At 46.5% G+C, this 11,770-nt stretch overlaps 1 protein-coding gene across 2 annotated transcripts; it reads right to left on the bottom strand.

Moving 5' to 3' along the window:
- Window positions 1-396: 396 nt before the first annotated feature.
- Window positions 397-11,173, bottom strand: epc2 (enhancer of polycomb homolog 2). 2 transcript variants are annotated; one of them, XR_013811740.1, is made up of 14 exons: window positions 10,792-11,173; window positions 9,445-9,604; window positions 7,846-7,991; window positions 7,464-7,670; window positions 7,031-7,179; window positions 6,585-6,714; window positions 6,264-6,479; window positions 5,257-5,340; window positions 4,473-4,621; window positions 3,790-4,085; window positions 3,259-3,386; window positions 2,903-3,056; window positions 2,147-2,538; window positions 397-1,882 (listed from the first exon to the last, which is right to left on the bottom strand). XR_013811740.1 is itself a non-coding variant. In XM_079733546.1 (14 exons), the coding sequence occupies exons 1-14, from the start codon at window positions 10,942-10,944 to the stop codon at window positions 1,816-1,818; spliced, it is 2,361 nt and encodes a 786-aa protein (XP_079589672.1). In that variant the 5' UTR covers window positions 10,945-11,173; the 3' UTR covers window positions 397-1,815. The 2 variants fall into 2 exon arrangements, 1 of the variants encoding a protein (XP_079589672.1); XM_079733546.1 differs by having other exon boundaries at window positions 2,217-2,538.
- Window positions 11,174-11,770: the final 597 nt, after the last annotated feature.

The following is an 11,770-nucleotide window of genomic DNA, read 5'->3' as shown; positions in this document are numbered from 1 at the left end:
GGACCGTAACCCAACAGAGATTAATGGTGGGAGATGTAGTTCACTTGGATGTGTAGGCTAATTAGTCAAGCCATGCATGTTGTGTTGTCGTTGCAGCTTAAGGTCAGTAACCCAACATCTGAACCTCATTTCAATATTCGTTTGGAAGGGAACATTGCTAAAAAACAATTCGGATAACGGACATCTATGACGGATCTCAGACCACTTCCCATGGATACGGCTGAGCTTCTATTGCCGCCAGAATCAATTACTGCACCACCTGCAGTTTATAACTGGAAATTACAAAGAAATATAATGTTGAGAATATGAAAATTGTTATCAATGTTTAGAAAAATAATCACACAAAGCTGGTCAGCAGTGACGTAATGAATAGATGTATTTTTTTTATTTCCCAGCATTTTTTTTTCTGAAACACACAAGAACAAGTAACAAGGAAAAACTTATGTCTGAAGACATAGTGCATGGAATCTAAGCATTACACATTTAAATACAAATGTGTTTGGTTTATTTTTGTCCAACATCTGTACAGGGTTAACTACATTGACTACACTACACTATGGGGAAAAGGCCTGGCACTGACCATCAGACATTGTTTCAACATGTTACTTGCCCCTTGATCAAAAGGAGAGGAGGGAAACGTTTTGTTTTCTTGAAAAGCAAAATCAATGGCTTGACAACCCAGGAGTTTAGTCCCCGCTCACTTTCCCAAGTATCTGAAAAGCTCTATGCAATAGGCCGCTCTACTCCTGTGTTCATTGGCTTGTGTCCCTACCCGTTTAAAAAGGCAAATATATTATAAAAAAGTTTCCCCAATTAACATTTTTTCCAAGGATGCATATATTTGTTTTTGTTTGTGTTTTTTTTCCAGAGAGGATTTAAAGAAATAGCTTTAGGTGAAGAAAATGGTTAGAATTCTTCGGGATGGTGTTTTTTCTACATATCGAATGAAAGGCGAAACAAATAATTAAAAATTAAAAAAAAAGACAATTCCTGTTCCACCAAACAAAAAGGGACAGAAAAGATTTTTTTTCTCAATGGAAAAAATGCCACTTGTTTAATAAAAAAAAAGTCTATCTCCAATTTGTGAAACCAAATCGTATCACGTTCATTTTCCCCCATCTTTGGAAAAAAAAAAGGCTTGCAACCGAATATGCTGGCAGGACAATCTTTCCCCATCTTCGGCAGAGACTCTGCTGATTGGTTTGAGTGAAATACAAAATGTAAACATTGCAAAATAAATAAGTGGATTTGGAAGTGAACTAGGACCCATACTCATGATCCCAACACTTAGCTTTTGCATTTCTTTCTTTCACTTCTCGTGTGTGTGTGTGTGTGTGTGTGTGTGTGTGTGTGTGTGTGTGTGTGTGTGTGTGTGTGTGTGTGTGTGTGTGTGTGTGTGTGTGTGTGTGTGTGTGTCAAGTGCAAAAGCATGATGACAAATTTCTTGGATTCAAGTAACAAAAGGAGGAAAAAACGGAAACGTACTAATGATACAAATATACTATTTTACACGGTCGTGATACTTCCAATTTACAAAATGTACACTTATAATATTGACAAATGGGTTAAAATATTTTGATATGCTCGATTCTGTATAGGTCCTTGTATAATCTCCTCCAGCCTCCGATCTTCCAACTCATAGTGGATGGGGGGCTTGCATTCATTATGGGGAGGAGGGGGTTGGGCTCCGTTAGTCACATTCACTGGTCTGAGCAGAGTCTGGGCGGGAGCACAATGGCGCAAAGTAATAAGGGGGTGTGAGCGCAGGGGTGTGTTGGGGAGGGAGAGGTTGGGGGTGGATGGCTGTGGAGAGGGCTATGTGACCTCCATTGCCACTGTGGTCTCTGATATTCCATTCAGTCTCTCTGGCTCGTGGTTCTCCCTGCAACACATATGAGAAGAGGAGGGGTTCGGCTCATGACTACAGCCTTGTAAAACCATGGCCTGACACAAACATTTGACAAAAGCCTACATAAAATATATATTTTTAACAAAAATCATTCCATCAATTTTATTCACTGCACATTCTGGTGCTGCTCTAGATACGTTTGTGCACGTCTTAACACCTGGTTGTGTGATGCAACGGTATAAAAGACAAAGAAAGAAAGACAAAAAGGGTGCATGAAGCAAACTGGGAGCCGCTTACTAGATCCCTGAGGTGGAGCCTGCGGTTGCTGAAAATAAAAGCGGTGGATGGAGATGGCGCGGCCGTCTACCTGGGCAACGTGCCGCCGGTGCTGGCCGGCGGCACCTTGGGCACGCGACCCAGCGCGGTGGCGGCGGTGGCCAGCTTTAAGGCAGACGGCGAGGGGGCGGACGGGCGGGCGCTGTGGTGGCTGTTGGCGGGCGACACGGCGCTGACGTGACTGCGCGCGTTGGGCAGAGACTGCAGCGAGGAAGACGTGGTGGAGGAAGACGATCGCCCAAGGCCCCGGGGCCCGCCGCTGTGTGAGGTGGTGGTGGTGGTGCTGCCGCCGCCGCCCATGCTGGTGGTACTGGTGCCGGGGGTGGTGGTGGGGTGGGGAGGTCTGGTGGTGCCTGTGAGGATCCGTGCATGACTGTGTTAGTGCCAGATTCGTCTCATTGCTGCTTGAACTGATCGACTGCAGGTCTCGCTTTTACTGGCGAGACTGGCACTACTCTGATACGGTGTCTGGTGCAAGTGAGGTACGCTCCAGGTTTTGCATTGCAGCCAAATGTTGGCAGATGTCTGAAGAGCATCCAAACACAAAGTGTGCTTTGCATACACCACGTCACAAATTCTGTTTCTGATTGGCTAAAAAGGGCACAGAGTGATGAACCGCTTGCCATCCAGGCCAATCAGTCCACTAGAGATAATGCTGTGCTTAAGGCTCGCCAGCAAATATGATATTGTGGAATAAAGACCAGCCGCTGGGCCTACCTGAAGGATGGAGGACACCATTGACGCTGGGCTTGTGGGGCTTGTTCTCGTTGTTGACGTGGCCCTGGGGTGGCGCACTGACCACCGCCGAGGCAGCAAAGTGGGCGCTGGCAGAGTCTAGGGTCTTTGAAGTGCAATCGTTGGAGCAAGTGGTCTGCAATACCAAGAGGAGCAAAGAGAGAGAGCGAGAGAGACAAGACAAGGGTGATGAGACCAAGGCAGTCAAATGGACATTTATTGTCCAAGCAACGACATAAGTAAAGAGCTTGAATTTCTTGAAGCACCCAACATAAAATGTTATGCTTGTTTTCCTGGACGTTATTTGATACACTTGATAAGAGTGTGCATTGTCCTACCTGCGTGATTTTGAGCTCAGGCTGTGAGGAATGCTTGACGGGAGCAGTGGAGGTCTGGGCCAGCTGCTGCTTCTGCATCTGGGCCAGCTGCTGCTGGTGGTCCTGGTACTGCTCCTCTGTGATACCCCCTGGACAGTACAAAGGAGCTATGAGGGACCTGGCATCATGGCAGGGCGTGCTAGTCTTCCGACGGATGAAACTCGTATTCATAGACTCCATGCATAAACTACACAGGCATGAACCAAAAGGGCCTTCATCACATCCCTATGGGCTGTTTATACAGTGTTCTGTTGCGTATCGCACACCTCTGACATTGTGAAGCGCTAAGTGAGCGAACTGTGCGTCCACAGCAACGCTATGGCCCAACGGCCGTGCGTGAACTTTGCGCCTCGCTCTCAAACTGTGCATCGCGTGACTTAAAGTCTGAGGCAAGTTAGCTTAATGACAACCGATAGGAAAGCAGGCCTGTGGAGTGCCCAGAAATATACGGACGACGTTCACGGCAAGGACGGGTGAATCGCTATGGCGTACCGATGCTGTTCCTGGGGCAGGCCGAGAGGCGCGCAGCCAGTCTGCAGTCTGTGGAGAGCCGGCCCGTCTTGCTGGCCTGGTTGTGGTCCTGAGAGGGGCGCGGCCTGAAGCAGCGCCACCTGAGAGCCTGGATGTTGTCCAGGATCTCAGACAAGGAGGTGCTCGGTGCGCAGCGCTGACCCGGACCTCTCTGTGGAGGGGCGGGAGAGTCCGTGGCGCCGGGCTGAGTGACCACCTCCGGGTCCAGCTGCCTCAGCACCGTGTCAGTGCCGGAGGAGGCCCGGTCCAGGACGACCCTGAAGCAACATAGGCACGCGTCTCGTCAGCCTTGGAACGCAGTCACACACTCTACAGCCCTCACACGCCATCAAATGCAAAATTGTATTAAGACAGTCAATAGCAGAAGGCCAAACCCACTGCAGGAGTAAGCTTCTAGACTGAAACACAGATGGTAAAACAATAGGAAAAGTAGCCGCGGCTGATTAGACTGCGTTATAATACAATAATAATTCTAGAATCACACATAATGAATAAGGTCAGCGGCAATAGAAAAATCACAAAACAAAATCGTGCCGTCACCTAGACAACACAGAAGACTCTGAAAAGGGATTCATCTCAAAAGGTGATAAGAGTGTTACACACACACACAGCAACAGCATAGGGGGAATATATACAAAGCCCACCTGCCACCGCGGCCCATCCTGCGTCGCGCCAGGCCGACGAAGCGGCGGGGTACACACAGGGCGGTGAGAGAGTGGCGGTGGCGCAGGGCGTCCAGCCCCGCCAGCTCTGGGTGCTCCCACAGGGGCCCCTGGTTCTGCTCCGCACACGGCTGAGGGACACAAGGGAGGGAGAGACGTCACCCAACGGGACGTCACAGGCAGGGCCCGGGCCGTCAGTGAGGTTCATGTGTAAAAAGTGTCAAATGGGACAGGTACACACACATGGGCCGCCTTATACAAGGGGTCTGATGCACTGTGTGGTACAGTTCAATATTAATACAAATAGGAGTTCAATGGACGTTGAAAAGAAAAAAAAGGATACAATTCAATTATAACATGAATTTTATAAAAAGTTGCCCATGGCTGTCCCCCCTCGTGTCAACTCTTGGGCCTTCTGAATCGCTTCAGACTATGTAAACAAACTTCACACTGTATTTTCAAACATTTCCAATTGGGCTGAACAGATGTGTGCAGTGCAAATGGAGTATGAAACTTGGCACTTGTAATTGAACACTAGGCAAGGCAGAATCCAAGGCTGAATCTCCAACTCAATTGCCAGAAATGAAAAGAAACCCTTGGAGGCAATAGCTCATTAGCAGCTTCTTACTGCAAAATTGAACGTTACGGCATCTGTCGAGGTACCCTCGTCTTTCCAAAGCCAGCATTCATTGCCCAGATGAACCTCTTATCAGAGGGGTTCAACTCAGAAACCCAGCCAGACAGGGCTCCAACAGGCCAGGCTTACCGAGAGATATTGGCACCCAGCTTTCCTTCGGAAGGCGAATACTCCGTCGGGATCGTTCTCCTCGTCGGGCTCCGACGGCGGAGACTGAGGGAGAAGGGAGGAGACACAGGGCATGGTCTTTAGTGTGAGCACAACAAAAGCCATGAGATTAGCTGCACATGGTGCATCTAATCATATCCCAAATCATCTCCCTGATGTGATGAGATGGAGTCAGGCAAGACAATGGCCGACCACGTGCCACGCATGCAACAGCCCCTTACTGCCACATGTGGTTTTGTTCGAGTCATTATCACAGGAAAACGTAGCCACAAAAAAATATACCAATTAAATAGACCTATTAAAAACATGAATATTTTTTTCCAAGAGCCATTTCCCATGTGTGGTTTCAAAATAAAAACATTTGAGGCAACTTACAACTCTACTTTTTATGTTTATATGCCTGACAATCTGGCTAGAGGTTAATATGCTGCATTCAGAGATGGGTTGTTAAGATGACAAACAGGGACGCAAGAAAGAAAGCATAATAACTGCAAATTAAACGGTAAACCCTTTGACTGGGGTAGACTTTAGCATTGTATTACTTGTTATTTATTATGGTTATCAAGTACGCAATCTTTTTGTCAAATGTAATATTGAAAGTATGTACTTCATCTCAAGTATATAGTGTTAGTTTGTCATGAAATCTCAGTGCATGGCGATGCAATTCAAATATCACTGTGGTGTAATCCACTGTGGTGGATTGTAATACTAGCACTTGGTTCTATGAACATCTTTACTGTACCGACAGCGATATATTGTTTCACTTCTTATGACAAATGCACTTATTGTAACAAATGCACTTATTGTAAGTCGCTTTGGATAAAAGCGTCTGCTAAATGCCCTAAATGTAAATGTAAATGTGTAATTCATCATACACATATGACTGAGACCCCTAGTAAGGTAAGGGGAAGGAGGACTGAAGCATCACACACACACAGGGTGGGTTGGGTGGGTGCGCCGGTACTCACCAGTGGTGCTGGGAAGTCCTCCTCCCCCGAGCTGTGGAAGTCGTACTGCTTGATGTCGGCCTTGTTGACGGTGTAGTGGCTGGGGGGCCGGCCAGGGCGCCGCGGCGGGTTCAACTTCTCCCTCTTGGTGTACTTCTTCTTCGGCCGGACAAAGTCGAAGGGAAGCTCCTCCTTCATGGAAGTGTGGTAGGCGTGGGGAAGACCTGCCTTGTGCGTCTACGGGGGGAGAGAGATGAGGTCATGTTGTGTATGCCTAGTGTATACTTCATTGCACAGAACTCCCAGACGACGGGTGTAACGGAGGAATGTGGCCGGACGCACCTTGGTCTTCAGCTCTGTTTTGTGGCGCATGCCGTTGGCCAGGCTCACGGGAGCGATGTAAGCCGGTTTCTCGGCCAGGGGAACGGTGACCTCACTGAGGACCTCCCCGGTGAAGTCGCCCAACTGGTACCTGGGAACGCAAGCAAACATGCACAGCGGTGAGCCCACGCAGAAGGCCACTGAGGAGGTGACTTCTGCTCTTAAGAGACACACCAAAAAGTATAACAATACGAGTGAAATAGGGTCCAACCCACGTTGTGTTATCTCACCGGTTCAATTTGGTCATGGGTTTCAGGTCAACATTATGAAAATGATCATAGAGAAAACTTCATTCACGCACAAAAAACATTGCTATGTTACATAAGATGGATGGGTACATATTATGTTGGATTGGAATCCTCATGTAGGCATGAGGGCCCTTAAAGCCACCCCAGGGGGGCTCTCACCTCTTCTCCACCACCTCCAGGGTGAGGTGGAGCAGCTCACGCTTGGCCTTCTCCCTTCTCTTGATCATCTCCAGGATGGTGACCGTACGGCTGAACTCCCGCCGCAGTTTCAGCATCTTCTCGTAAGACGCCTCGTCGTTTTTGCGGTTCTGGGCGCAAACAGAAGAGGGCGTCAGACACTAAACGGCATTTGCAAACGAGCATTCCGCGGGGGACGCTAGAGAGTTAAATGGAAAAGAGACGGTAGCGAAGTACTGTTGAAATCTGTTGGTGGGGGATTTCTACTCATTGCCCCTATTAATAGGCCATTAACCACATTCAGTAGAATCTGCTACCCCCAAAGTTTCCTTTGACAAAAACGTGCGTCATTCACCCACTCTAGCTCTCTATCCAGCCCGAAAGGTCGTGGCAGAGGCGATTCACCGCTTCTCACCTTCCTGGTCTGCATCTTCTCCGTCCGGCGGCGGAAGGCCACATAGGCGTCGTTGTTGGTGGAGCCGTCCCGCTTCTCCAGCTTGATCAGCGGGATGAGCGACGGCCCCCTGCAGTTCTTCTTCTTCCTCACCCAGTAGTCATACACCGACTTGAGGAGGTAGTCGTCCTCGTTTAGCAGCACCTTGGCCTCCGGGAGCGACACAAGCTACACACGACACATCGGTGGAGGGCAAGAATCAGAGGAAATGTGGCCAGGAAATGAATTCCACACAGACAGAGGGTTGTGGAGGAATACCGGAACACAGGGAAATGCCAGCATGCCATGCACCAGGAGAGAGAATTGTGCCAATACAGATAAAGCAGTGAACCACAAGGGGTACCTGGTTGGTGCTGGCCTTCTCCAGTCGGTCCACCATGGTTTCAAACTGCAGTGGCTTGATCTCCATCTTGCGGTTGAGCCTATTGAGGAGGGTCTCGTCCTCAGAGTCCATATCGTAGTCGGCCTCCTCATTGTCAAGGCCAAGGGCTGCACGGCGGAAGGGCAAACAATGTCATGTTATGTAACCAATGACTTTGCCTTTACTAGTCTATAATCCTGTCCACTCCTGTTGGGGTCGGTGCAAGTGGACCCACTGGGGTGGGTCCAGTGTCTCATAATTAAGATCACAGTGTTGAATAGGCTTAAACAGGCTTCTCAGGGATCCAGACTTTGTGATTTAAATTCTGTCCGGTACAACTTGGGCCTACTTGATTTTAGTTTTTTTTTTAATGACCATCCTGCACCTGGTCCACATAATGCTGGTCCTCTGAGTATCGTCGGCTGTGTTTGAAAGAGGGTCTCTTCTCAAAAGAAGATCAAATCAGGTGTCAAACATCTCTCCAGACAGACACAGTGGAAAACCTGATTACGATCAGCATTGAGGGGCCTTGTTCGGAGGGATTGAATGAAAGGGAATGAAAAGATGAACACCTGGTTACGAAGGGACAAAGAGCCTGAAGGCCAAATGACAAGGTTTGCCCAATTGCAGACAGTGGGGGTTCTGGGAAACTCTTTTATAGGTTATTAAAGTTATTTTATTTATTTTATGTCATGCAAGTTATTGAACTGCATGCATTTTAAACAGCAGCACTTGGATTTTAGTTGATTAGTAAATTATATTACTACAAATTAAATCAATTGTTTCTTTGTTATTACCGTGCTTTTTCTTATGATTTTATATCAAATACAAAATCCAAAACGGATGAGATTTAATCACCAAGTTTTTATGACCAAATAATTTGCTACTGTCAGTAACTGAAAAACAAAGTGGCACCAGGGTAAAATGTTCATCTGGAACCCTGCTTCTCTTGAACTAGTGCATATTTTAATTGGCCAATAGTTGGCATTAAATGGTCATCCCAAGCCTTTGGCAAGAACAAACAGCCTTCCTGATGACACAGACACGCTGCCTCCTCAAACATCTGTTGAGAGCAACGAAACGACACCCTCTATGGCACAATAAGCCAGTAAAAACACCTTTAGTTTGAAGGCTGGACTGGTAACACAAGAATCCCATGAGGAAATTGGTAAGTTGGTCAAAGTTGGTTTGTTGACTTGTGTGGTGTGAGTACAGTTGCCTCTTGAACAGCCGGTACTTTGATTTGACCGCATGCCAGTCTTTGTTCACGTCTGACGTTCACATTCGGTCAGTAGCCCATTTAATGGACAGAAAGGATATGGTAATCAAATCCATCTACACCTTCAAATAACTAATACTTTCTGGATTGTAACCAACAGCTTGATGCATACAGAAGAGACAATGCATGGACCACAGTGTCTCAGTAGACAGAGTAAGAGTCCTACTCTTAACTGGTGAGCCCACACTAAAAGTGCACAACCCATTTGAGTTACACGGGCATAAAACAACGGCCGGCGCTACCCTACATCACACCAGGGGTGGTCCCATGACAACCTGGGAAGAGGTCATGCTGGTACTCACGCTGGATGTGCATGAGCTGTTTGGGAACCTTGAGTTCTCCTTTGTAGAGGCGGTCGTAGTAGGTGATGTTGCTCTCAGCCTCGGGCACCGGGATCACCATGTGTTCCTTCTTCTCCCGGAACACCGACTGGGCTGAGATGGCCCTCTGCAGATGGTGCTCCTGAAGAGGGCAGCCAGGAGTTTACAGACATGATATTACAGTTAGAGTTTACAGATATATAGGCTTACTCCATAGTAATAGTTCAGTCGTCTTTCTCAAGTACCAGTGTAGATTTGAGGGGGCAATATACCCAATATCAAATCATGGTCTTGATCAGTCAACACAAGAGAAGAGAACCTGCAGAAGCATCCTTTGGGCTTGATGTGCTATGTTAACTCGCTTGACAGGTTTCCTAATGAATAATAGGAATTATATACTGGGAGTTGTTAATAATATACTAGGATGAATAATATTATGATTATGTTCTGTATAATGAATAATATGTGAAAAGCCTGGTGTGTTGACTGAAAGCATAGGTGGGCCATGAAATAAAATGTCATGTGTATGCAAAAATAACCGGTTAACAGAGAGTACAATAGTATACCCAAAAAGAAAAATATTCAATATGAAATCGGCCAGATGGTCTGCTATTCGCCATGGACGCTGGATTGATTACCAATATAGAAATTGGTCGGATTATACGTACTTAGTACTTGACCTAACTTCTACCTGTCGGTACTGTACTAACAGTGCAAACGGTTTTCTTGCATTAGGGATAGTGGGCTATACACATTGATTTAACTTCAGATGTGTATGGCTGAATGTTTAATCAGACGAGTGACAGGGCTAAAGCTAAATGACCATATATAAAAAAGGTACGTTTTACGACAACTGTCAATAGCGAACGGTAAATGGGAGCTAGCTCATTGAATTGTATAAATGACATGAGTTAAGACTGTAAACGGTGATGAACCAAGTTTAACGTCGGGTCAAATGTGTGCGTTAGAAACCAGCTGTATACTGACATGCAGTATTCATTTAGCAGTCTTTTCCTTGATGCTAGCACCATAACGGAAAGGAACACAAGGCAGATGCGAGCATGCTGGTTCAGCTGCTTGCGTCGCCAGTCGCCAAGAGAACTACGCCGAAAACCTGACGTCACTCCCACTGAAGGCGGCCAAATCCAAGTAACGCTACGCAAAATGTATAAAATCGACTTGATGTACGTCGTTCACGTAAAGTCGAGGGCCCGGCCATCGGTAGAGCATGGCGGGTACTCAAGTCCCTACGTAATCCGTTCGTGAATTGCGTTGACTCCACAGCGGGGCTGATCATCATCAAAGTTTATCTTTTTAAAAAGCACTTACCAGTTCTTCCTCTTTTTCCATGCCCGTTGGCATTTGTGGAACTGCCCGGTTGATCGAGACGCAGTCATTTAGGTCTGGAAGATCTTTGTTAAGGTAGACTGGGAGAGGTTTGGCGGCGTCTAGCGCTCGCGCTCGGAACGATAATTTACTCATTGTTAGCGCCTAACGTAATCACAGAGCCACCGAAGGAAATGTGAATCCCGCCAGAATACGATAGAGATATCGGTATAAATCCAGGAGGGACACGGCTGTTTCCACAAAAGTAGAATTCATTGGTTTTCACTTGCTTGAAATGTCGCACGAAAAGCCATTTTTGGTCGAGATTAACCTGATATAATGGCTATTTTTGTCGTCTGGTCTACTCTCTGCGCCATGGAAAACATGGCGGACATGTCCACAGTAGCGGCGGAGCAATCCCGGCAGCCAGTGCGACACATCTGAAAAACATGGGCCGTGATGGTGCGTGCGCAACATGAGCGGCTCTCGCAATGTCGGCTCGCACGTCAGACCAAATTGTGCATATTAAATATCCAAGAAACGTTTATTTATAGGCAGTGTTTCCCATTAATAGACTTAACCGCGGCCTACAATGATTTCAGAATACGATCTCACAATATAAATAAAAAAAGAGTCTTGCTATGATTATATTATTACAAAAGAGATGTCTATGTTGGGAATCCAGCCTCTTAAAAATATGCTTTCCAAATTAATATTCTTTAAATTGATGAATTGCTCTCTGCTGAGGTAATACTTGAAAAACATGAGCAGTTTCAGTCTGCATGAGGCAAATGTGTTAACTCTAAGGGGGTAGAAGGATACCCAATACAGGCTTGGTTATTTTACTGTGCTGTTATTCCATCCGATTTCGGGATTTAATAAGGAAATTACAATTACTCAATCATTATTTTTGTGTTTTACTTATGACAAAAGATTCAGTTGATACAACCATTTAATATAAAGTAAATTTAATATTTTCTTT

Source organism: Pollachius pollachius (assembly GCF_949987615.1).
Source record: "Pollachius pollachius genome assembly, chromosome: 3".
Lineage (NCBI taxonomy): Eukaryota > Metazoa > Chordata > Actinopteri > Gadiformes > Gadidae > Pollachius > Pollachius pollachius.
This window is presented reverse-complemented; position numbering and strand designations above follow the sequence as displayed.

Excerpts from the sequence above, each read along its gene's own strand:
- epc2 (XM_079733546.1), bottom strand. The coding sequence starts at position 10,944 with ATGAGTAAATTATCGTTCCGAGCGCGAGCGCTAGACGCCGCCAAACCT. Across the intron at positions 9,605-10,791 it reads TGGAAAAAGAGGAAGAACTG|GAGCACCATCTGCAGAGGGC; the intron begins GTAAGTGCTTTT and ends TGCCCTCTTCAG. Across the intron at positions 6,480-6,584 it reads AAACAGAGCTGAAGACCAAG|ACGCACAAGGCAGGTCTTCC; the intron begins GTGCGTCCGGCC and ends CTCCCCCCGTAG.